Source organism: Centropristis striata, chromosome 5 (genome assembly GCF_030273125.1).
Source record: "Centropristis striata isolate RG_2023a ecotype Rhode Island chromosome 5, C.striata_1.0, whole genome shotgun sequence".
Taxonomy (NCBI): Eukaryota; Metazoa; Chordata; class Actinopteri; order Perciformes; family Serranidae; genus Centropristis; species Centropristis striata.
In genome coordinates, this window is record NC_081521.1 from 14,834,350 (window position 1) to 14,861,331 (window position 26,982).

The window sequence follows — 26,982 nt, forward strand, 5'->3', positions numbered from 1 at the left end:
AACATGATATGACCATTGGAAGAAATAGACATAGTTCTCATTACCCTACTGTAATAAAAAAATAATAATTATCATAATAATAATAATAAAAAATAATAATACATTTTATATATTGCACTTTTCAGGGTACTCAACGACGCATAAAGTAATATAAGACATAAACAGTCATGATTTCTTATATCATGGTAGAAATGTGGTAATGCTTTCCCGGGGTAAATGGGTTAATGCAACATGCTACATCAGCTAGCAGCCACAGTGACCTAGCTGGGCTCCACCTGATCACCATAACAGTCCCTCAGTCATCCATTATAAAGCCTGTGAATGCCTTAATGTGGTGACAACTAGCAGAAACTTGGTTTCAGTTATTTAATAAATTTATCAGTATTGTTATTTCTCATTCTGGATTGTTTTGATGTGAGTTTGTAACTTCGCTGTTGTGAATATTGCCGTCAGTGCTCTAGAAGCAATATTTTGTGTTTATGTCGTTGCGCTGCAGTTTTGTCATTAAGGTTTTATACCATGGAGAGTAAAATGAATCCTAGTTTTTGCATGCAGTATGTACACTTTAATCTGAAGTCAATCATTCCTCTCCAGGGTCTGTCCGTACTACCTCTCCCGTCACTTGAAGCAGCAAGCAGATGTTGTTTTTACTCCGTACAACTACCTGCTGGATCCAAAGGTCAGCCCAGTCACATGTATCACACTGTTGTCAGCATATTTCCTGCTTTGGTACTTTATTATTTTTTTTTAACTTTATTTTTATTGAACATTTTAACAAACATTTTGCATACATCTGGTATACATAAATCAAACCCCTCCAATAATACATCTTCAGATTACACTTGCCATCTTTCATCTTGGATCAGATATAAATTAACTTTACATTTTTATTCACTCCAATAAAATTGTGCAACTGAAATAGTAGTCATCCAATGTCATCCAAAAATTATGACTAATCAAACAGCAATTTGTTCCAGTGTTGCTTTGGTACTTTAAAGTTACTGCAATATACTTTGACTTTTTTCCCTCCTGTAGAATAATTTGGTATTTCACTTCAGCACTGTGTAACAGTCTGATCCGCTCTATGACTCTCTGACCAGGTCGTCCTGGACCATGTGCATTGTTTAGCTGGAATTAGACCCGGTAGCATTAAGAATAAATATAGAAACAGCTCATCTTCTCACTCGTTTGCTCGTGTAGATCATATAGCGGTATCAATATTAAATAGAAACTGTTTCATAACCAGTGAAAAAGTCCTCGCAGTGGCTCATTTATCAAACGAGCGTACGTCAGAAAGTGAGCGTAAAGTGGCCGTACGATCATTTCTACAAGCCTCGGCATTTATCAGTTTGGACGTGAACGGAGGGTACGATCAGATCTCACGTCTGCTCTCAGCTCGTGTACGCAAATTTGAGTCAGCGTGAAGTCCACACGTCTGAGTCGGAGAATTGATCTTAGACTATTGTATCGATGCCTGGAGCTGATAAAACTCTGTGGTGTTTTTTTTTTTTTTAGAGTGACAAAGCAAAACATGTTAAGACTACATAATTTACCATTAAACATCATTTAGAATAAATACACCCTGTGACCGTGAAATTCTTCAAACAGAATACCAGCCGAGGATATTAAATGTTGTTGTCTTCTGCTGTTTACTGTTATCTAGCCCCGACACCGGAGCGTCAGCGTCTCCTCCACCAGCGGTGCTGACCCAATAGAAACATTTCCAATCAGCGCTGCCACACACTCCTCTAACTAGGACAAAATTATTACTAAATGTAAAGGAGTGAATAATATCTCTACACCATAATAATAACAATATTTAGACATTATATAGGCTATTAGGCTTTATATATCATGATGTATAAATGAAATATTCCAAACTCGCCGGTAGTTTAATGATCCGCTGCTACTCTGCTGACAGCACCACTGATTTCCTTCTTTTTCACTTTTTATGCTGCCAAACAAAACCAGCTTGTTGTGGTGCAGCTGTTGGACGTTTTTACGCCCGTTTAATAAATGAGGGCCAGTAACTTTAAAGTAACTAAAAGTTATAATTAAACTCCATCTGTATCACCTTCAGTTGTAAAATTAGACAGCAGTAACTCGACTAGGAACCTCTGTGACCCGATCAGCCAGTCAGCAGGCTCACAGACAAAACAAGGGTATGACATAAATGGCACAGCAACAGAATAACACTAATTCAGTTTTTAGACATTTAATCAAGAAAAGGTTGCCATATTTTAAAAAAGACATCCTCTTTAGTAGATATTATGTACCTGATTTTCTCCAAGTGTAATACATTTCCCAGCTCTCTCAACCACATTTCAAATGTAGGAGCCCTTTCAGATTTCCAAGATTGTAGAATTAACTTTCTGGCTAACAATGTTGAAAGGGAGATAGCCTTAGCTTCATAACTACTTTTTACACTATCTGGATTAGCCACTCCAAACAACACGGTGAACGGGTCTGGGTTACATGGATGATTAAGGGCCTTAGTGAAGAACTCAAACAAGGATTACCAGAATGGTTGTAGCTTATGACACGAAAAAAATTAGTGGGATAGTGTTCCTTCTTCACTTTGACACCTAATACATTGGGGTGACACATCCCGAAATATTTTCTGTAGTCTTGAGGGAGAATAATGTAGTCTATGTACTACCTTACTGTGCCTATTTTTCTCCTCAGATGTTTTCAGAAACACCTTGACTGTTTACCTGTCATTTGAGAAAGTGTTTGTCCTGCTGTAAAACCAGACCGAGCACCGCCCGACCTGCTAGTGTACCTGCTTTGAACCCAACCGGCTGGGGCTCATGTTTTGTTGCTCTGAGTGGTTGTAGGTTCATTCACTGTTAATAACACTCTGTAGAAATGAAAACTGAACTGAGAGATTTCAGACTAATATACATTTGTGAATTATTTGGCTATGTGAGCTCCTACATTATACAACCACGTTTTCCTTTTTTTAATTTGCTCTGGGATATCTGAAGATTACCATCTCTCTCTACTGCCATGTCATTTTCTCAAATCATAATAAGCTCCTCTCTCCTAATGTATTATATTGGGAAAGGCAAAGCTTTGAACCCAATGATTTCCTTTTTAGGAAGTACCATGAACAATTGATCCTTTAGGAATAACTTAGTGCCTGGTTGTTTAATGACTGCTTGTATTTTGTTCCACAGAGCCGCAGAGCACACAACATCGAGCTGAACGGAGCAGTGGTCATCTTTGATGAAGCTCACAATGTGGTGAGTCCCTCTCTCTCAATAACTCTGGACTACAAAGTAGGGTTGTCACGATACTAAAAGTTTCGACTCAATACCAATACTCGATACCATTTTCGATACCTCAAGGATAAAAACAAAGATTAACAGAAATATTTTTATTATCAAGAAAAATGCAACATGTAAAAATGAACAGAACCACAGGTAAAATACTTATATTAAAAAAACATTTGTGCAAAAAGAAACTGCAACTATGATAACTTTTTAAAACATTTTTTTACTTAACCTTTATTTAACCAGGAAAGTCTTATTGAGATTAAAAATCTCTTTTACAAAAGAGTCCTGGCCAAGACAGTCAGCAGCACAGTTAGTTACAGACAATCATTTAAAAACAACAGAGAACATAAAAATAGAGTCACAGTCAGAACATCATCAAACAAAGCATGTACAGACAGAAGAGCCAGCTTCAACATCATGAAGTAAGGACTTAAACATGTTTAGAGAAACCAGCTCCTTAAGTTTTAGCGCATTTTGCAGCTGGTTCCATGAAAAAGGAGCAGCATAACTAAATGCCCTTTTCCCCAGTTCAGTACGGACTCTAGGCACAGTCAGTAAAAACAAGTCCTCAGAGCCCTCAGAGCGGAGCTGATACTTTCCTGTGCTTTTCTGAATTACATACTTCTGCAGGTATGTAGGAAGAACACCGAGGATGGTTTTATAAATAAGGATATGCCAATGATGGCGTCTGCGGGTGGACAGGGCAAACCATCTAACACGAGCATACAAAGAACAGTGGTGCGTGAGGGTTTTAAAATTAGTAACAAATCTCAGTGCTCCATGGTAGACAGTGTCCAAAGACTGTAGGCATTTTGAAGATGCATTCATACAGTACAGGCCAAAAGTTTGGACACACCTTCTCATTCAATGCGTTTCCTTTATTTTCATGACTATTTACATTGTAGATTCATCAAAACTATTAATGAACACATGTGGAATTATGTACTTAACAAAAAAGTGTGAAATAACTGAAAACATGTCTTATATTCTAGTAAGCAAAGGGTGGTTACTTTGAGGAATCTAAAATACAAGATATGTTTTCAGTTATTTCACACTTTTTTGTTAAGTACATAATTCCATATGTGTTCATTCATAGTTTTGATGCCTTCAGAGAGAATCTACAATGTAAATAGTCATGACAATAAAGAAAACGCATTGAATGAGAAGGTGTGTGTCCAAACTTTTGGCCTGTACTGTATATAAAACATCACCATAATCCAACAAGCTTCAGATATTCGATACTTTTGAAAATGAGTATTGTATCCGGTACTTTTTTGAGTATCAATACTTTTGACAACCCTACTACAAAGACACGTAGAAGATGCAGAGTGATTTATCCTTTAATAGAACAAACATTCAGGCAGTGTCACAGAAAGCCATGTGTTGCACTTAACTGTGCACACTTTGGCCCTCATTTATCAACCGAGCTTAGAACTGATCGCAGATCTGAGCGTATATTTCGTCTAACGACAGGGTTCACGTGTAATATTGTATGTGTATTGTATTTTTTTACTTCCATATCGATGGATCAAATGCTTTTTTTGATATGTTGATTTTATGTCCATTGAATGTGAAGCACTTGGGATGAAAATAAATCACAGTTTACAGCATTCATACTTTTTATAACATTATTATTATCATTAATGAATGCCTGGGTAGACCTTTGGACTCAGATTTGTTTCATTTTTCACTGTTTATAAACAGTGAAAATTTTCCATTTTTGGGGCGGCTTGGTGAAAACCATAAAAATGTGACGATGTGGTGTTTAATTTTACTGAGAGGTGTCAGAATGTGGTCTCGTCTTTGCTAGCAAATTGTTTATAATGAACGATATTTGTGTTGTTTCCAGGAGAAGACGTGTGAAGAAACGACATCGTTCGACCTGACTCCCTATGACATAGCCTCAGCCATCACTGCTGTGGACAGGCTGCTGGCGGAGAAGGCTAGAGAGGCCAGCCAAGAGGCAGTCCCTGAAGACTTCAATGTAGAATCCCTCAACTCTGGTCAGAACGCTTATGTGGCTCAAACATAGGGGGCATTTAACATTTAAATCATTTTTGAATGTTCTATACGAATGTACTTCAACTCAACAGGTCATTCTTTATGTTCCAGGTTTAAAAGTGGATATAACCGCCGTTGCTAAAATCAAACGTAAGTATTCTTTAACCTATAAAGCAGATTTATTTGCCTTATTTGAGGATGTGCCCTGATAATCTCATGAAGTAGCTGGTGTGGGAACATTTTGGATTTCACCGTTCAGCTCAGCAGCTGCACAACAACACTTATTGTAAACAAACCGGCATGCTAACTGTACACAGAATGTCCGGTACTTGTTGTAAACAAACGGAGGTCGCTAAGTGAACACATGTTGCTGCAGCACATACACACTGCACTGCTACAGAGCAAACTGTTAGCCTGTTAGCGCTGACTGTCCTGCCTCTTAAAGGAGCCACGGCACTATTCTAGTGGATGCATTATAACACAGACTTCTTGTGCTATTTAAGTAACACTGCAAATGTTTGACAGACAGTAGGAATTGACAAAAAAAATCTCAGAAACAGTTGTTTATATATCATTTATAATATATAATATTTATCTCAGTGCAGTTTCTGTTAACGAAGCCTGAGAGTCTATTTCATTTGTTTTGATTGTAGTTTAGTTATTTGTTTTATTTATCTAGGTTGTTTTTAATTTCAATCTTTAATATTCTTGAGATTTAAAAATTCATTGCTGTGGAAAAGGATGTACTCCACAATACTATCGTTTATTGTAATAATTTCTGGGAAAATATAACATAATAATAAAAATTGTCATCATGACAGGCCCAGTCACACTCTGGGGGGATTTTACAAACTGCTGTTGTTCTTTGACAGAAATCCTGCTGGACCTGGAATCTGCCATTGATGCCTATGACGTTCCAAGTGAAAAAGGCATTACGAAACCTGGAATGTATGTGAAAGTGTGTTAGTAGATGGATTGATGTCTGTCAGTGGATCAGTTCTCTGATCTCCTTACAAAGGGCTGTACAGTCATTAGGAGTTTAAACTGATTCAAAATTTCCACGATGCAATGTGTAATATGTGTCAGATACCATTGTGACTGTAGTAGTGTGGAGCTGTAGAGATGTCCCGGCCTATAACTCATAGTCTACAGACTGAAGAAACCATTGCTGTTAGGTTCAGAGCCTCACAGAAGCACCGGGGTCATTACCAGCTACTCGGAAAAATAAGATCTATTTAAAATGACATCTGATTAACACTTTTATGACTGTAATCTCATTCCATCTGTGGGATGTTAAGTGTGTGGAGGAACATGATTTCACACATTGTGTCGGAGGCACTGGTTCTCTGGTTCTGGAGGCAGGGGGACACGCCCTTATTTCTCCAGGGCAGTAAGATGTGAGAACCTTAGATTGATGTCTACGGGTCACAGGAAGTAACATACTTAGTACACCCAAAACTATGCAGAAAAATGGCTGATGGGACTATATGTTTAACAATTATCATATTTATTTACAGGCCAATGAATAAACAGAGATAAACTAACTAAGCAACACAGAAAAAGGAAGCAGCTAAATCATCAGGGTCTCCAAGGCCAAAATAACAAACAAGAGTCGATCACTATCTGGAAAATAAGATTCAGCTAAACCTATCAAAACAAAACAGACAATGCTAAGCTCCCTAAATAAGCAAAAACAGGAGAAAAATGGTGAACAAAAATGGCAGAGAACCCGTACCAGGCTTCCAGACACTGTAAGCAAACAAGTTAACTCTATCTGTAGTTGTAACACAAAATCACCATTATTTAACAGAGTTGTTAAGAGCAGCTACAACAAACTACATGCAGTCAACCAAGCAGGTCAGTGGCAAGAGAGATGGAAGATCACTGGGTCTGGAGGTTGATAACAGCTCCCAGGTATTGTGAAGTAGTGAACCACGTTTGCAGAAAGGGGCGTGGCTGGAACTGAAACACACAGGCCCTCATTTATCAAACGAGCGTACGTCAGAAAGTGGGCGTAAGATAATTTCTACGCAAGCCTCGGCATTTATCAATATGGACGTGAGCGGACGGTACGATCAGATCTCAGTCTGCTCTCAGCTCGTGTACGCAAATTTGAGTCAGCGTGAAGTACACACGTCTGAGTCGGAGAATTGATCTTAGACTATAGTATTGATGCCTGGAGCTGATAAAACTCTGTGGTGTTTTGACTTTTAATGGTGACAAAGCAAAACATATTTAGACTACATAATTTATCACTAAAACATAATCCAAAAATAAATACACCCTGCGATCGTGAAATTCTTTAAACAGAATACTAGCCGAGGATATTAAATATTGTCTTCTGCTGTTTACTGTTATCCAGCTCCGACACCGGAGTGTCAGCGTCTCCTTCACCAGCGGTGCTGCCCGAATAGAAACATTTCCAATCAGCGCTGCCACACGCTCCTCTGACTAGGACATCATTCTTAGTAAATGTAAAGAGGTGAATAATATATCTCCATCATAATAATAGCAAAGTAAACTCTGAAGGCGAGCCATCTGAATCGGGTATATATTAGGGCGTGGTATTTAAATGATGCTCGTTTCGAGCCGCCACATTTATCAACAGCCGATCATTCTTACGCTGTGATTGGAGAGATACGATCGTTTGATAAATCCCACGTGAACCCTGTCGTAAGACGAAATATACACTCAGATCTGCGCTGGTTTCTACGCTCGCTTGATAAGTGAGGGCCACAGAGAAGAAAAAACACCTGTCCTCCAGAAAGAGGCTAGAGAAAGTCAACGGCCGTTACAAAGGGGTTAACTCCTCTCACCACAATTGGCTTCAGATAATAAAATTAAATCCAACTGTAATAGGAATCGGTGCAAATCTTGTCACTTCTGTATGTCTCAGCTTCATCTATGAGCTGTTGGAGCGAGCCCACCTGACCTACGAAAGCAAGACTGCTGTTTTTGAGGCTCTGGAGCAGATCACTGGATACCTGGCAGGACGTCAGTACGCCTTCAGTTCTTCTCTTTTATCTAACAACTTTTACATTTTCTGTGATGTAGATGAAGCAGATGGAGTCTCATTTCCCTTCAGACACCACACCTGTAAGAATGTAATACACAGCCCCGCCTTTTTCCAGACAGTCTCTTTCAATAGGAGACTAGAAGGACCTCAAGGCCGTCCTCTATCTCAGTAGTTCTCAACCTTTTTGAGTCGCGACCCCCAATTTGACATGCATGTTGTCCGCGACCCCCACTCACTGAACAGACACAAATTGACCAAAAAAAGACACAAATTGACCAAAAAAAGACACAAAATGACCAAAAAAAGACACAAAATGACAAAAAAAGACACAAATTGACCACAAAATGATAAAAAAAGGCACAAAATTATTTAAAAAAAAGACAAATTGACCAAAAAAGACACAAAATGACCAAAAAAAAGACACAAAATGACCAAAAAGACTTAAACACATGAATGCTTTAACACAGTGGAGACAGAGCTGACTTCCAAAATGATTTGGCGACCCCCAGAAATCATCTCGCGACCCCAACTGGGGTCCCGACCCCAAGGTTGAGAATAGCTGCTCTATCTCACAATGTTAATTTAATGTACACCCCACAGCCCAGTGTTTATCTGTGATCCTGCTGTGGAACTGGCAAACAAAGCATGATGACATGTGTAGTAATGTGTATGATAAATGTCTCATCAGAGCCAGGAGTATTCATGAACACCAGTGGACTGCAGAAGCTGACTGATGTCATACAGGTATGCTCCATGGTAAAGTTTTAACATCACGTGTTATGCTGGGTTTACACCAAAAGATGAAACTGAAAATCTGGGAGTTTTACTGGAGTCACAGCGCGCTAATTTTATCTCACTTTTTTACTTAATCACTATCTAGATAATAATTAACCTATCAAATAAACTTCTATTTCTATTATTCTTGTCTTCGCTATTCAACACAATGAAGAAATACAAGGCTACACTGTATCACAGTGGATTTTGTAGTTGCTGCAATTTGCAAACAATAAAGCAAAATTGAAATCTAAAGCTTTGTCACAAGATAAAACGGACATAAAGGAGTTCATTTTTTAGTTATAACTCAATTTCGATCAAAAATGTAGTTACTGCAGTTAGACTTTGTAGGGCAGTGCTGCTAAATGACACGGAGCCAGACACAATGCACACAAGTACCATGAGATAAAGTTATTATTAATCTTCTCATCTCCTGTTATGTTGATAGAAGCTTACCCTGTTTACTGCTGCACATTGCAACAGATGTGTAGATCCAGTTTAATGAATATCTGTTTACTGCAGCACAGATGGACTATTTTCTATACAGATTTGAGGATTCAGCACCATCTCACTTATTTCTGAGGATTGTGCATGCTTTATGGTTAATTGTCCCGAAGTATAAACAGTTATTGGTTTTCAGTAACTCTTCCTTTCCCTTCTCTTCTTGTAGCTGGTGTTCTGTGGTGAACCATCAGAAAAAGCCAAGGACAGACAGCAGCAGATGGAGACTAACACAGCTCACTTTAAGGTGATTACTGAGCATCTCCACACACTTTATTGTTGTTGATTGTGTACAGTGCTGTGTGTTATCATATCTGTGTGTTTGGCTCAGGTTCACATCCATCCAGACACCAGCCATCACAAGAAAACACAAAACACTGATGTGTGGGCTTCATCTTCATCTTCATCAAAGAAACAAGGTAATACTGCTCACTGGGATATGATGACTCATGCATTTTATTTTATTATATTTAATTATTACGGAGTGGAACCGGTGACTGTGTGCTAACCACACCCCCATATATCTACCCTGAGAACAAACATTAAGTGTAACACCCTCTAAATGCCTCTGTTGTGGCGGCATGGCTTCAGAGGGAAGCTGTCTGGTAAACAGAAGGATATTGGTTTCATCCTCTGGCTTCTCTATAGAAAGACACCGAACTCATGAGCAGGGTGCACCATGACAGCCTCTGCCGTCTGTGTGTGAATGTGAGTGAATCAAGGTTATAATAGTTTCGGATTTTTCATTAGTTTTAGTTTTAATTTCGTTGTGAATTTTTGTTTTCAAATTCAGTTAGTTTTAATTAGTTTTTAGAGTGAGTATGCTAGTTTTAGTTTAGTTTTTATTCGTTTTAGTGTTAGTTTTAGTTTTTTTGTAATGGACTATGTGTTGGGAGTGAGATTCAAAGAGGTCATAATAAATTTTGCCTTTATTTCCTTTGGTTTATCCATCTTAGCCCCAATAAGGTTATTAACTCTTACAGTTCCTGGTGTTTTGAATTTTGGTTAGAGTGTAGACATCCCAGTCTCAGTAAACATATTTACCTTGTGTTCCTGCATATTCCAGATATTTGGTCAGGGCTAAATGAATAAATTTCATATCAACCAAAAAGGATTAACAGTGTTTCCCCTACATGTATTCTGAAGCCGCTGCTGGATTTTCAGCGATGCCGCAAAAAAACGTGATTTGTAATATCATGATTGAATTGAAGACTCTCACTTGCACACAGTGAAAGCACAACATCCAAAGTTTAGAGTGTTGCTCCGGCGACACTTTTACCATAATAACTAAACTGTTTGTGCTATCGGGAAAATTCCAATGTTTTCTGAAAGCTGAGAAGTTGCTCTTTACAGCCAACATGGTGTCATTACGGTAATTTCACTCAAAGCTTCTCCCGGAAACCCACAAAGCAGGCATACACACACTCAGCGGTGGAGAAATAGAAACACTGGATTATGTATGAAAAAAGGACATTTTCACTATAATTTCAGTTAGTTTTGTAACCACACAATACAGTTTCAGTTAATTATTGTTTTTTTAAAAACTCTTTTATTTTTTATTTCCGTTAACGAAAATGTTTTTTCAATTCTAGTTTTTGTTATTTCATTAGTTTTCGTTAACTATAATAACCTTGGTGTGAATGTGTGCGAATGTTTGCATATCTTGTATTTACAATCCATTGTCCCGTTTTAACTCAAGTCAGAATGAATAAAAGGCCATATTCCCATGTATTTTATGTTTGCTGTTGAAAGTTTTATTTCAGTTATCACTTATTTCTCTAACTGATCTCTCTCTATAGTGAATTGGGCCCTTTTTTGTTTCTCTGCACTTTGTAGGTAACGTTCTGAGTTACTGGTGCTTCTCTCCTGGCTACAGCATGCAGGACCTGGTGAGGCAAGGTGTTCGCTGCATCATTCTGACCAGTGGTACCCTCTCCCCCCTGTCCTCTTTCACCTCTGAGATGAGGATGTAAGTTACCCGTCACTGCTCACAGTTGAATTTACCTATACAGGTGCAATATTACATTATTTTCACAACTGCCTTAAGTATTAGGGTACACCAGAGTATTTAGGAATCCCTACAATATGATTATGATTTGTCAAATACAGATGCCGCTTTTTCCGTTCTATCTGATAGGGAGCAAAGACTGTATATAAATAATGGATGAAGTCACCGTGAGGTCACCCGTTGGTGTGTGGACTGCCCGTTGGAAGCCTCGGATTTGACGTTGCATCTGTCATCAACTTTGTTTTTTGACACCGGGAGAGACCATGAGGAGTAGCTAGGGTGGATTTATGGGTGTATCCAAAAATGAAACTCTTAACGCTGAAACAACATGTACGTTACTTACCGGAAATATGAAACAGCGACTTCTTGGAGTGTCTTTTAGTTCAACCGAACCAAAGACATTTTTAAATGAACAAAATGATCAAATAACCTTTCATGAAGTGAAAACACACGGTGAAAGGGTCAAAGTTCTGAGACAAAAACGCAACAAACAAGTTCACAGCTGTTTAGATGGACACGTTGCCATGGATACGCATTGTTTTGCTTCACTTCTATCCCGCTTGACAGCACAATATGTTGGCGAGCTACGCCCCATCATTTCCTGCTTCATCTTCTATTTTCCTCTAAATGGGACCAGTGTTTCCCCTATAATTTTTTTCAACAGCGGTCCTTCTGTGTCCGTGGCCATGAGCAGTGTCGCCAACTCCTCAGTAAAGAAAGTAGCTATTGGCTGTCCAAAAAGTGGCTAGAAGTTGCTAAATGACATCATCGCCTAATTTGCATAATTTACCATGTGCATGTACTTGTAATAGACGCTGTAGGAGAGAGAAAAACATTGTGGGGAAGACAAAAAGTGAGTAAAAAACGCCCTAAATATGTTTAGAACGGCAAGTGCACTGTCTCCTGTCACAATTCCAACCCTCTTCCTTAATCCGGCCTCGGGACCGGCTAAAGTGACCCAAAAGAGACTCTGACTGTAAACCAGCTGCATGCGCGATTTGCAGACTGGACGCTAAGGGGTTAACATCCCCTCCGGCTCTGTGACTGCAGCTGGGAGAGACTGCTGCAGGAGGACTGTGCTGCCTGGACTTGTTCTTACCCTTCCGACGTGTCAATAAAGTTATATATAACGTTATATAGATATAAAAAAGGACGTTTACCGGTTTGGTCTCATAACTTTGACCCTTTATTGACAGTTTATTTGAACGTTTTGTTCAGTAAAAATGTCTTGTTCAGCGTTTGGTCGGACTAACAGACACTCCAAGGAGTCGCTGTTCATTTTTCTGAGGTCAGTAACATACATTTTGTTTTAGTTTTTTGCTAGTCAAAACTAACATCCCAGTTAATGCTCCGGTTAATGCTAACATGAATTAGCAGCGGCTTCTCTCAGTCAGGTTGAGGTGTAGAGAGGCTGTAGTCAGTGATCAGTCCGTATCAGTTTCCGTATCGGAAACGAGATGGAGACAAGTGTAACGCTAAACTCGATGCTTCCAATGGGCAGTCCACAAAAGAATGGGTGACGTCACAGTTAGGGATGGGTACCGAATTCGGTACTTTTATAGTACCGACCGAATTCCGAAAAATGCACGTTTACTCAACAATAAAGCACTGCTCATCCTGGATGTTATATTGTTTTGATATAAATAAGTTATAAGTTGTTTTGATATAAGTTTATATTTTGAGAAATGAATATGTTGAATTGAAAAATTGAGATTTTACTATTAAACAAATTAACATTTATTACCACATAAACAAACGCAAAAGTACCAAAAATTGGTACCGTTGAGTACCGATACGATTCCCAGGTACCGGGTATCGGTACCGTATCGGTTCAAATGTGAAAGGTACCCATCCCTAGTCACAGTGGCTACGTCCATTATTTATATAGTCTATGGTTTGACTCACTGTGTCGTCTTGTTGTTCAGACCGTTCCCAGTGAGTCTGGAGAACGGCCATGTGATCGAGCGGGACCAGATCTTTGTTGGCATCATTGAGCGAGGTCCTGATGAAGTCAGGTTAAGTTCAGCGTTTGATAGAAGGTTGGTATTCTTTTCTACAGACCAGCTGCTACACTTTACTGTTCAACATGATGTCATCATCAGACACTCACCGACCGCTTTATTCAGTCAACCTGCTGCTGCATGCACTGTTTGGATCGCTGCTCTTTGTTTTAGATTCTGAATCATATGAGGGTTTTAAAGGTTTTTTTTTTTTTTTTTTTTTTTTACAAATTTCTCCAATAGAATTAGCTATGTAGGTGTAATCAATGTATTTAATGAGAAGCAAGGGCATGTATGCATGTATGCATCTGGAAAAATATCACTCTGTTAAAAATTGTTACATTGCCATGAAAACATTTTTTTTACCCGTGTTTAGGCCTGTTAAACTGTACCTTACACTGTTACAATTGAAAGGCAGCGTCCACTTGCAGTTTAAATCTGTTTTATATATAGGTGGAAAAAATCTGAGTAAAAGAATAAAAAGTGTTAAAATGTTAAAATCATGCCCATCTTCTTGTGACAACTAAGTAAATCCAACTTTCTGTCTTTCCATCTGACAGATTCCTTCCTGAAAACATGTCGTCTCTAGGCAACACTGTTGGTAAGATCAAACAACATAGAAGTGTCGTATTCCTACGTGTTCTTCTTTTAACATCATTGTTTGTAGATAAGTCAACGGTAATCATGTTTGAAGCTTTTTATCCGTCTCCATCATTGTCACACACATCACATGAATGTCTCTCCTCAGCCAACCTGAGCCGTGTGGTCCCTCATGGTCTCTTGGTGTTTTTTCCATCCTTCCCTTTAATGACAAAAACCCTGGACTTCTGGAGAGTAAGTAGAATCTCAGCAGAATACCTCTATAAAACTTATCAGTGTATTATTGTTAAAGATCAGGTTCTCTCACCAGGCTAACGGACATGCAGATCGTATCGAGAACGTTAAGCCCATTTTTGTTGAGCCTAAAGGGAAGGGCACCTTTACTGAGGTGAGTGTGCTTTATTACAGGTAATTTTAGGGATGTCACCATTACCCGTTTTCACGATTACTCGTGGTACTAAGCTAAATTTCCTAAATACCGCCAGTTTCTGGAAAAGATTATGCTGGAACCATGTTGTTACATCAGCGCAGCTCATCGGGAACGAAAATAAAATTACACAACAACCGCGTGTCAACACTTGTGTTGCTTTGTTTTCGGGCCGTGCAGTTGCAGATGGAGGTGACGGGAGGTCAAGCATGGAAGGGGAAGAGCTATTCCCTCCGAAAAAACCTGTAAAATCATCTGTGTGGGAATGTTTTGGCTACCCAAAAAGTGAACAAGGTGTGTCTGCCCAGGTGTAAAACATGCCACAAAAAGTTGCCGTTAAAACAAGTGTAGGATAAATCCATAGAGAAATCTACATTGAAAATATATGTAACATAGGTACACAGGTGAAATATCAGGTCATGGGAAAGGAAAACTTCTTGGACAAAAGTCAGCATAGCGTATCCTAAGCGGATGCTCTGGTTGATACGATAACATTAGAATAGGAACTCAATCTCCCAAGTGTACTCTCATATCAAATGATTGTCATAACAGGAAAGTACAGGACATTAAAACCTTAGTTACAAAGAAACAATGACGCACAAACAGAAGTGAAATAGCCAAGACAATGCGTTGTCAGCTCAGAGTTGTTATTCAAATTCATCTGGTCGTCAAGTGTTTTTCTTTAAAGATTATCTACAACACAAGCAATACATCAAACATGTTTCAACACTTGCGGGATAACCACCCGGCGTGTTACGACAACGTAAGGTAAATAGTAACTGGGTTAAGTCGTGTCAATGTTTCCCTAACATAATGAATTGGTTGAAAATACTTGCCGTGTCATTTACCATTAATTGTGTGCGACACTGATTCAGCATACAGTCAACTAGGGATGCGTACCGAATTCGGTACTTTTATAGGTACCGACCGAATTCCGTCGGTACTACCGAGTACCGATTCATGTAAAATCAAACGGTACCATGTTTCGGTACCTAAACGGCGTTAACTGTAAACTGAACATTGATTTCAACCTGTTTTCATTTGACGTCTTTGATTAACAAGCGTGCTGACGATCGCACTATTTTTAATTTTTTTATTTACCTTCTCATCTGGTCCTGTCTGCTCACCGCGGCCACTAGTTGCTGCCCTCTTCCAACCCGGCGCAGAGACGAACAGCCGGCTCTTGGCCTGCTAGCCGCCAGCTGCTATCTCTCCAATGTCTCTACCCGGGCTTCGTCTGCCTCGAGATTGGACCTTCCTTACTCCGTTTGCTCTCTCCATTCTTCTGTAGACCAGTCATTAGCAGCTAGCAGCTATCTGCTGCATCTCTGGTCCTCCGCTAATACTCCGCTCTTCAACTCAGGAATATTACCTGCCACTTTACTCCAAACTGCCTCGCTGAAATTAAATCCCTCGGACTCCTGCGTCATCCTCTATATGGGCACAGAGCAGCCCGACTCAACTTTGTTTATTCCAACCATGCTATGGCCATAATACTGTCTGACCGGTGCTGCGCCGCACAGCTACGACGTCATCACAACAAATCACACGTGCACTTTTTTTTTTCTTCTCCTCCGTGCACTTGCAACCTGAGAGCGCTCCTCTTCTTTGATAACACTGCAACCTTCATTTTACAAAATGCACCTTCACTCAACAATAAAGCACTGCTCATCCTGGATGTTATAGTGTTTTGATATATTTTTTAAACTTTATATTTTGAGAAATAAATATGTTGAATTGAAAAAAATAGATTTTATTATTAAACAAATTAACATTTATTACCACATAAACAAACGCAAAAGTACCGAAAATTGGTACCGTTGAGTACCGGTACCGATTCCCAGGTACCGGGTATCGGTACCGTATCGGTTCAAATGTGAAAGGTACCCATCCCTACAGTCAACGTGACGAGTTAAGCCGCGTTACGTTACGTAAAGCCGAACATGTCTCATAGTCGTCCATAGAGTCCTCAAACAGTTTCAGTGTCACTGTGTAATGGCCTGTATCAGAAAAAGTAATGTAATCTTCTAAAGGTCCTCAGTCAGGGAACATTTATCATTACCTTTTGTTTCTGTATGGAGCAAAAAGCAGTAAAAGCTCTATGGGATGTCCCTTTCATTTATTACTAATTTATTTGTGGCAATGTAATTTAAAAATAAAATTAAAGGACCAAAATAATAGATAGATATTTTTATCTGGCCACATAAGTTTAGACAAACAAATATTTAATATTATTTGAATAGCCTAAACATTTAGTATATATGACATTCCCCCTGGGATTATTATAATTTTTCTTGTACTTTTTGGTTACTTTACATCGTTGCTCTATTATTTTGTTATGAGAGCATCCAAAGAGGGAAATAAATTTAAAAAAAATAAGACTTATAAGGAGTGTTCATGTGATTTAACTTATTCATAGTAGTGTGAAATTAACTAATGCAAAAATAATTGTGATAATTGTAATATCGTGATTATTTCTCTGACAATAATCGTACCGAGAAAATCTGTAATGGTGCATCCCCAGTAAATATCAAGATGCCTGAGTTAGACACCTCCATCTGATCCAACTAATATACTTAATGAGCTGGACTGGTAACATTTCCTGAAAGCTCAACACGTCCAACAGTTGATCTAATCTCTCTGCTGGTTTTAGGTTATTGATGGATATTACAACAAAGTCAATGATCCAACATCCAAAGGAGGAAGCTTCTTTGCTGTGTGTCGAGGAAAGGTGAGCTTACTGTGTGTCTCACTGTCCAGAGCTCCTCCCTGAGGATAGAAGCTTAAAGGATCAGAAGGACCACTTTACTTTTATATTTCATCATATTTCTCACTGTGTTACACCTGGGCTTTCCTGTGATTTCAATGTGTTCCAGTCATTCAGATTCCCACATTACCTGACCATCTGGAACAGGGGTGTCAAACTCAAATACACAGTGGGCCAAAATTTAAAACTTGGACAAAGTCACGGGCCAACATTGATATTTATTGAAAAAATTGACCTAAACAAGTTCAAACGAAATGGAACAAGCAAAGCTTGATATAACTTAATATTGCAAACATTCAAAATCGAATATCAAATAAAACAAACAAACACATCAATGACATTCATTTCTTAAATAAAATTCAAATAAAAATCGTATGTCCCTTTATTTTATATGCGGCCTTCTTTAAATTTAAATTTAACAGTAATCTTTTTCCACAGGCTAAAAATAAATGTGAGAATAAAATAAAAACAATAATAAACCAAATGACTAATAATAATATCCTTCAATGAATGTGCAACCATTCAAGCCCATGCCTTGGACTAGCAAGAAAAGGTGCATAAAGACAACTTTAATTGTTGCTCAGTTTGCTAGACACTGATCTACTGTGTTCAAGCCAAAACACGAGCAGAGCATTCTGGGATTTGTAGTATTATTTGCGCTATATAATAATAATAATAATTTGGTATTGCCTTTCTGGGCCAAATATAATTATACTGCGGGCCAAATTTGGCCCGCGGGCCAGAGTTTGACACCTCTGATCTGGAAGAAGAGGATATGTTATAAAAGCTTGTTTTTCTCTTGACATTTACTTGTAAACACTCCTCATAGTTTTTTCAGCTTGTCTTGCTGTTGTTCTCTCTATCTCTGACCAACTGTTGAGACAGTTCTTCAGTTATTAGCGTGGTTCTTGAATTTCATATCAACTGCAGTTAAAAGTAGTAATTTCTTATCTGGTCGCTTTGTTCAACAACAACTGTGTGAATGGCACAGGTCGGTCAGTATTCTGTTCTTTTGATGCATGTTAAATCCTAATATAAGATCCTGCCTGGTGTCCGTCTTATCCAGACCTGGGCATTGGGCGTTGGCTGTTCTTGTCCGGCCGCGTGAGGTTATCCAGAAATTAGAAATCAATACAACCACAGTGCTTTTATTTTGAAGGCAGTTACGTCTGCCTGTATGCATACCCAGCTGCAAAGAAACGCATTCCACAAAATACACTGAGTTACCTCATGTTACATGCTCTATATTGTTTTCGTGGTTTGAACGTATGTTTAGTAGCATTCCTGGCTGAATGATGGTCGACTCTTTAACTGATAGTTCACAAGATTTATTTAAAATCGTAGCTCCATGAAAATAAAAATAATACATTCCTTGGTCACCTTGTGAATCCACCATAAAACAATAACAAACATTAGCATTAGCACTTGAGCAAACAAGCACTTTTACTATAGTTAAGACAACAAATATAGCCACTAATATATAAGGCAGAAGAAAATAAACTTTAACAAACCTTGTGCCCCTGTCAGCCAGCCACTGTAGAAGCCTTTTTCATACTTTATATCAACTTTATATGAATTACGACGCACTCGTTATTATTTACAGTTCAGTTTTACAGTTTTAACACCTAGAACATTTACAAACATGAAAAACAAGCTATATAATACAAAAACACCAATAGGAACCTTGATAAAGGTCATTTACAGTTGATTTACTCCACATTAACATTCTTATAAAATGTTTTCTTATCAGTAGCAGCTTAAAACCAGATAATTTACTGTATTTTATAAAGCAATTAAATTAATATTGAGCAGAATTTAGTTCAGAGATTTGGTCCGGCCCCCACAACCTTCATGGTATTGGTCATGTGGCCCCTTGGGAAAATAAATTGCCCACCCCCTGGTCTAATCTGTCCAGTGATCTCACATTAAAATGAAAAGTTGTAAGTGTGGAAATGTCTGTTTCAGGCTAGTGAAGGTCTGGATTTTGCCAACACCTTTGGTCGAGGTGTCATCATCACCGGCCTTCCTTTCCCTCCCAGGATGGACCCCCGCGTCATCCTGAAGATGCAGTTCTTGGATGAGATGAGTCGGAAGAAAGCTCCCGGCTTGACGGTCAGCAGGAACCGTTCCACATGTTGTTTTAGTTGCTTAATCCCTCAATCCCATATCATGGTGCTGACTTCTGCCTTTGTGTGTGTGTGTAGTACCTGTCTGGGCAGCAGTGGTACAAACAGCAGGCTTTCAGAGCAGTGAACCAGGCCATCGGGAGAGTCATCCGCCACAAGGAGGACTATGGAGCCATCCTGCTGTGTGATGAAAGGTCAGAAATATAAAACTTATTCTCAGATATTTTGGGCCTCATGCAAGACCCCCTCATAAGAACACAGTCATTCTTACGTTCAAACTTCTTTTAAGTGGCATTTTTCCGGTGAACTTAATAATAGAGTCACCTTTCAAACAAAAATGCCAAACATTCACTAGTTTGACTTTCAATCAGTTGTTATGATTTTCTGTTTCAAATCATAGTCAACTGAATCTATTTTGTTTTTGGATTGTTCATCAGACAAACCAAGAAATTTGTCATGTTGGGCTTTTAAAAAATCATCTGAATTATTATGAACATTTTAAGACATTTAATACATTAACAATGAATCCAGGGAAGAACTGGCAGATTAATCAATACTGAAAAACTACTTCAGCCCTAAAGAGAAGTTGTGCCACTCACTATTTTCCTACTACTGACCCTAACCCTAACCCTGACCTTAACCTGACACAAAGTAGAAAGTGTGGTGTGGTCCAGATTGTTCCCAGCACACAGTTCAAAGGTTAGGGGTGTGTCAGTGCCCTAGAATAATTGGTTAGAGTCACATTTGTGAAAATACTGAAAGATGCATCCAGGTTTTGGAGCAACATGTGCTACTATCCAGCAGAAACGTCTTTTCTAGGTACGTCTTTGCTTATTACAGTGAGACCATCAGTGGGTACTTTCTGCACATTCAGCATAGCTTCAAAAGAAATGGTACAGGTGCTACACTTCATACAACTGTCACTGCCTCCTAAATGTCTGCTTCTTTTTAACTCCACACTTCTAGTTTGTAACGAAGTTTTCTGATAAAACTTAAAGTCCCAAACCGAGGTAACCCTTCAGACACCAGCTGACTTAACAATGATTAAGGTGGATGATTTAAAGTAATAAGACTTTTCCCACAGGTTTAAGAACACTGATGCCAGGGCCCAGCTTCCGTCATGGGTCAGGCCTTATGTGCGTCTGTATGCCAGCTTTGGGAATGTAATCCGTGACATCTCTCAGTTCTTCAGGGTGGCTCAGAAAATGGTAGGTTCTGGTATTTACACAGTCACACAAAGGCTGAAATTCCATTAACTTTTTTGTTGATCTTGATTTGGTAACTGAGTTACAATGCTCTGTGATCTGCATTGTTACTCAGTAACTCATGTTTGGTTCTCTTTCACAGCATATGCTTCCAATCTCACATTTTGGCCATTTTTAAAGGCTTTTGTTGATAGAAAGAAAGATACAAAGGGGAAGACATGCAGGAAAGAGCTCTAAGTCAGATCCAAACCCAAGACTAAGAAGTGAAGTTCAGACTGAGGGGAAGTGGTCCTGTTATGACCAAAACAATTTGCCCAAAGTGAGGGAAAACGTGGAAATGATTCCTGAGGATTTTCCCAGGATTAGTGGAGAAATGCTTGTAGCTCAGGGATTCCCAAAGTGTGGTGCGTGGACCCCCAGGGGTGCACGGGCTGCCGCTAGGGGGTGCGCGAGATGAAAAATGTAATGGCAGTCTGATAATAATAATAGAATAATTACACAATTAGAATAATTACAAAAGAAAAGAATAATTACATAATTAATTTTTTTCCGGGGGAATTGGGGGTGCGTTAACCCGGTTGGGACATAGAAGGGGGTGCGCGGCTAAAAAAGTTTGGGAACCGCTGCTGTAGCTCTAAAGGGGCTGCATGCACGCTGTACCAGGGCTCTCACCTCCTCATGGGACAGTTTCATGTTGGCCTTCCCATACACCTTTTCCAGGTTTCCAGTACGGCTCATTATGGGACAGTGGTCCCCTGGTAACATCTATTCTCCAAGGTCAGACAGAGATCAGAAAGAGAACTTTAGGTTCACTTAGGCAGTTTTCACACCTGAAAGTCCGAACCAAGGTCCGTGTTCTGTTACATTGTATACATTTGGTCCTGTTGGTTTTGGTTTCACACTGCAAAAGGAATAATTCTACTGGACACGTCATCTCCCTGTGGACTTCCGCGGCTCATTTTGTTTTGGTTATGCTGCGTTGTTAGGCCGGCCGGCATCTGACGTCAGTGTTACTTCCTTAACGTGTTTACACAAAATGAATCCAGCGAGCCACCTTTTACCTGTGCTAATACTTTTGCTGGTCTTTTGCTACCAGCAGCAGCAGCTTAATGAGCAATACGTGAGAGTGCTTGGTATTCTCAAGATGAGCCTCCTCATCATGCCAAAACTGTATCGGCGTCGACAGGAGAGGAGGAGAAAACGGCTCGCAATCCTGCCAGTTATGGCAAAGTCTTTTCCTGTACCGTAATTCGAGAGCAGAAGAAGAAAAAAACTTTCATTGATACGGAGGTCCAAACTATAAAAAAAAGTAGTTTTCATACTGCAAAAGGTTCGGACCTTGGTTCGTTTGGTCCGGACCGAGACCACCTCTTTTGGTTGGACCAAACTTTGGTGCTTTGGGCGGCACCTTTCACACGTGGAATTTAGGTTCGGATCAAACTGAAAAGTCCTAAAGTCCGGACCAAACGAGATAGGTGTGAAAGCGCCTTTAGTAACATAGTGAGTCACACTTCAGTACCCTCATTAATCCCTGTTAGCACGGTGAGTGGTTAACGCTAAATGTGTTGGTTTTGTTGTGCCAGAGGCCTTTTGTAGAGAAGGAGGCTGCAGCAGAGACCTGTGAGAAAAAGTGCTTACCAGACACTCAGCCCTCTGACTTCACTTCCTGCCCGCCCTCCCAAAGCTCCAACACCAAGAAGGCCAAGGTGCTGGACGCCCATCTCCCCAGCCTGAAGAGGAGGAGACTCAGTAAGTGTACTGCACCTCCTTTAAATCCACAGTGGAGGAAGGTTAGTCCTTAACTGATTTTCTGCTCTTTGTGACCAGATGAGTATACCGGAGCCAACGGGATGGCCAGGATCTGTGTTGAGTATGAGTGTGAGGTGCAGGAGAGTCAGAAGAAACCCGTCAACCTGCTGGAGGCTCTGGAGCGAGGGGACCAGTACGGTGGAGACAATGAGGAGGCTTTAGTGGGAGAAGAGAAGGTAGTTTGTTCCTCTCAGACAGTCTGGCCTACTAGTCCATAGGTATAGCCCAAGGTTATTACAGTTAACGAAAACTAAGAAAATGATGAAAACTAGAATTTAAAAAACATTTTCGTTAACTGAAATAAAAATAAAAACGAGAGTTTTATAAAAACGATAACTAACTGAAACTATATTTTGTGGTTACAAAACAAACTAAAATTATAGTGAAAATGTCTTTCGTCTTCGTCTAAAACAAAGCATTTTCCAAAAATACAAACTAAACTAAAATTAGCAAACTCGCTCTAAAAACGAATTAAAACGAACTGAATTTGAAAACAAAAATTCACAACGAAATTAAAACTAAAACTAATTAAAATTCCAAAACTATTATAACCTTGGTATAGCCCATCCAATTTAATGTGGTAAATGTCATGTGCAGTGAGATTCATACTGTGTGTATTAGCATTTGTCTCAGTATAACTGTTGTTGGTGTGTTAAACCATGAAACAACAAGTTTTTTTCCCATTTATTTTCTAAACTTGACATTTTTCTTTTGAAGGCGAACCGTTTGTCCACGATGTCTCTTCGGTGTGACAAGAGGATGGATGATGAACTGCGGGGAGGAAAACGTAAAATCAAGTTGGTCCAAAAGCAGGTAGATATAAAAACCAGCAGCAGTGTGTGGTGGTGTTGGATTTCCTGTTTTTTTAGATTCTCTTTGCTCTGCTTCTATTTAAGAATAGAAGCAGAGCAGCAGTCAGAGTCTGGATCTGTTCAGCTTATACCTGATACACCATGCTTTGGGTTCAGTTACACACAGCCAGCACGAGAGAAACTAAGAGTCTCTACCAAGTAAAATCACATCCTCATTAGTCAGGTGGATCCTAGATGTTGATGTCCCTCTGTGGGTCTGACAGATGTCCCACGTAGCTAAACATCTATCAGCCAATCATCAAGATGTTTTACTCATACACACAGTGGCCCTCATTTATCAAACGAGCGTACAACAGGAAGTGAGTGTAAAGTGGGCGTACGATCATTTCTACAAGGCTCTGCATTTATCAGTTTGGACGTGAGCGGAGGGTACGATCAGATCTCAGTCTGCTCTCAGCTCGTGTACGCAAATTTGAGTCAGCGTGAAGTCCACACGTCTGAGTCAGAGAATTGATCTTAGACTATAGTATCGATGCCTGGAGCTGATAAAACTCTGTGGTGTTTTGTTTTTAATGGTGACAAACCAAAGCATAAAAAAATATCGTGTTACCGTGAAATTCTTTAATCAGAATACTAGCCAAGGCTATTAAATGTTGTTGTCTTCTGCTATTAAATGTTTAGCGTCATCTTCTGACTCTGAGAAATTCCTCTTCCTTTCCTCCTTCAACCAAAAAGCTGTGAAAACTTTTATGTCCGTGCTCCAAATGTAAAATATTCACCAAACTTGTTTGAGTTTATAACTATAATTACTTTTATTTCATTAACCTCTGTCGCTGTGTATTTCTGTAATATGTCTATTTCCTCCTGTTGTTATTTGTAACAGTGCACTTTGCTAATAAAGCTGACTTTAGGGGGAAAATCCTCTTTTTGGCCGTATTGAGTCCTTCGGTGTCGTAAACGCTCAGGGAGAGCCTTCTGAATCGGGTATATATTATATATATATATATATATTATATATATATATATATTAGGGCGTGGTATTTAAATGACGCTTGTTTCGAGCCGCCACATTTATCAACAGACGATCATTCTTACGCTGTGATTGGAGAGATACGAACGTTTGATAAATCACACGTGAACCCTGTCGTAAGATGAAATATACGATAAGATCTGCGCTCGTTTCTACGTTCATTTGATAAATGAGGGCCAATGTGTTTAATATTGAGAACATTCATATATATGTTTCACATATCATTTGAACTAGTTTCGTGTCAAAATCCAAAGTTACAACAATAATATCTGGAGGTGGCCTGACATGTACCATGAACCATGTACCATGTACCATAGCCAATCACAGCTCCTCCTGCTGCTCTGTAGTTTGGACTTATTTCAGATTTGCTGCAGGTGGCACATTGCTTTTTTAAATAATAAAAAAGTTGTTTTTTATTTAAAGTAAAGTCTATTGGACCCTCAACAGTAGAAAAATGTGGGAGGAAATCAGTGGAAGTCCACTTTCACCATTATCATTGATAATATTTATCTAATTTAATTTATTAAACTCTATGACAAAATTAGATTTTCTGTAAAGCATAATGTGGCTCCTTCATTTTCCATGATTGAAAATGTGCTGAAAAATATAGATGAAATAATTCTAAACATGATAATTCGGTGACGATGAAGTGTCTCATACAACAACGATTCAAAAACCTAAACTAAACATTTTTAGTTAAGTTATTTTTAGTTTTAGTTTAGTTAAGTACATTGCCAGTGTGAGCTATGTTTTTTTTTCTCCATCCTTGCTGAAGAACTCAAGTGTGTCGGAGGATGTTTCTGAGGAAGGAACCTCCAGCAAGGTGAAGAGTTTCCTGGCTGGGATGAAGAAGTCTCTGAGCCAGAGCAGCTTTGACAGCATTATTCAGGCTCTACAGACCTACAAGAAGACTGACAGCCTGGACGTCCTGCTGGCTGAGGCCGCTGTCCTAACTCAGGACGCTAATACTCACAGTCTGCTGAGGGGTGAGCCGCCTTTTTTCCATTTGTCAGCTTAACATTAAGCTATCGTATCGTTCACGATTATACCGGTACTTTTTTTTATGGGGAAAAAATGCATATCATGATTTTGGCAACATTCCTACTTGAAGTCCCATTAATTACCTAGACTGTGGCGGCCCACCAGAGTCTCATGTGCTACACGAACATCACATTTCGAGCTACTAAAGTATATTTACACTATTCATGATATAAAGTAATTTTGTGTCTCTGCTCAGCAGAGTGTCTGTCACCCGTCAGTCAGTCAAACGGCGACCCACCTCTCCGTCCTCCTCCGAGACATGAGGAGCATTCACACACTGACACATACACACTGAATACACCAAGCTGCCGTGCCTACCTGTCTGTATCAGTCCCGTCCCCACATCATCTCTCCGTGTCTCACCGTCTGCGTGTGTGCGAGCCGAACTAAATACTATCAACCTGTCCACGCCGTCAGAGGTCGAAACGGTCCAAACACACTGCTGCATTATGCCGTTCGTTAGCCGCGAGCTAACATTAGCTAACAATTAAAGTTGTGTTAATTACAAAAGCTACTATTACTTCCTGTCGCTAAACAATGCAGCTTTCAAAATAAGACCACAGTGTGTTAAATCCACCACAGAATTTACAAGAAGACTGTCAAAATAAGATGCCTTAAATAAAACATAGAAGAACCCTTATTCTTCTTTACAATATTTAATTAAAATATGCAATGATAAGATCAGTGTATATGATGGAACAGTGGCATTAGAATGTGTGAGAGGCACCAAATTTGGGCTTTTATGGGGGAAAAATTCTCAAGGGGGGGCTTGCTCCCAGACCCCCCTAGGCAGCTGTTTAACACTGTCTGGCTGCTCCATGTCCTAGTGGAAAGCATGTTTACTGTGAAAAATGTTATGTGAGGTGTCTGCTCACATTTAGCTCTCAGAGTGGACGAGATTGATGTATTGAACTTAAAAAAGTAGAAAATTTTCTTCTGGTGGGCCCCCCGGACCCCCTGGATGGTTATTTTTTAATTATTTGCTAATACTCAAGAGTGAGTAGAGAGAGTCAAGAGTCATTTTTTTGTATTCGGCAACTGCTGAGATTTGCACTTTACACTACATTTTAGATTTTATGATTGATTTATATTTTGTTGAATGTTTTTTATTATTTTTATGAAGACTAAAAAGCATATTTTATGTCGTCTATAGACTCCTAGTTTTGTTCTTGCAGGACTGTTGTTTTGGGTTGATTTCAGTGTGCAGGGCTCTCAGTTGTTCTGCTTCCCTTACTGTCTTATGACAACCCATGAGCAAGGCTGCTTTACCGGGAAACTCCACTCAGTCAGTGTCATTCACATAATTAGATTAATTGTATGATTGGCTACAATATTAACTGAGGTGGGCCAACTAAGGTCAGTCCAGTCGTCAGTTAACAGGGGCAGCCCTTGTGTGCTCTGTAGAGTATTTATGGGAAGATAACAGGGTCACACACACATATTGCACAGAAGGTGAAAACATTTTCTAACCCAGGACTCTCTCTGCTCCAGTGAGGCTAATCGAGGCATTTAAAGCTTTGTATCAGCCATGTAAAGCCTGATTAATATGCAGTCCATTGTGTGTTTAGGCTGGCCCCTCACACTGTT

At 39.4% G+C, this 26,982-nt stretch overlaps 1 protein-coding gene across 1 annotated transcript in view; it reads left to right on the forward strand.

The window, feature by feature from the left end:
- rtel1 (regulator of telomere elongation helicase 1) overlaps nt 1–26,982 on the forward strand; it is a 44,227-nt gene that overhangs the window by 8,665 nt on the left and 8,580 nt on the right. Inside the window, exons 7-28 of the mRNA XM_059333962.1 lie at nt 595–679; nt 3,180–3,245; nt 5,128–5,281; nt 5,391–5,429; nt 6,152–6,227; nt 8,176–8,273; nt 8,984–9,039; nt 9,740–9,817; nt 9,902–9,989; nt 11,407–11,539; nt 13,504–13,617; nt 14,139–14,179; nt 14,327–14,412; nt 14,489–14,566; nt 17,259–17,336; nt 19,338–19,484; nt 19,577–19,692; nt 20,583–20,706; nt 22,287–22,452; nt 22,531–22,688; nt 23,230–23,325; nt 25,130–25,340. Coding sequence (XP_059189945.1) covers nt 595–679; nt 3,180–3,245; nt 5,128–5,281; nt 5,391–5,429; nt 6,152–6,227; nt 8,176–8,273; nt 8,984–9,039; nt 9,740–9,817; nt 9,902–9,989; nt 11,407–11,539; nt 13,504–13,617; nt 14,139–14,179; nt 14,327–14,412; nt 14,489–14,566; nt 17,259–17,336; nt 19,338–19,484; nt 19,577–19,692; nt 20,583–20,706; nt 22,287–22,452; nt 22,531–22,688; nt 23,230–23,325; nt 25,130–25,340 — 2,288 coding nt within the window. The remainder of the gene's footprint in view (nt 1–594; nt 680–3,179; nt 3,246–5,127; nt 5,282–5,390; nt 5,430–6,151; nt 6,228–8,175; nt 8,274–8,983; nt 9,040–9,739; nt 9,818–9,901; nt 9,990–11,406; nt 11,540–13,503; nt 13,618–14,138; nt 14,180–14,326; nt 14,413–14,488; nt 14,567–17,258; nt 17,337–19,337; nt 19,485–19,576; nt 19,693–20,582; nt 20,707–22,286; nt 22,453–22,530; nt 22,689–23,229; nt 23,326–25,129; nt 25,341–26,982) is intronic.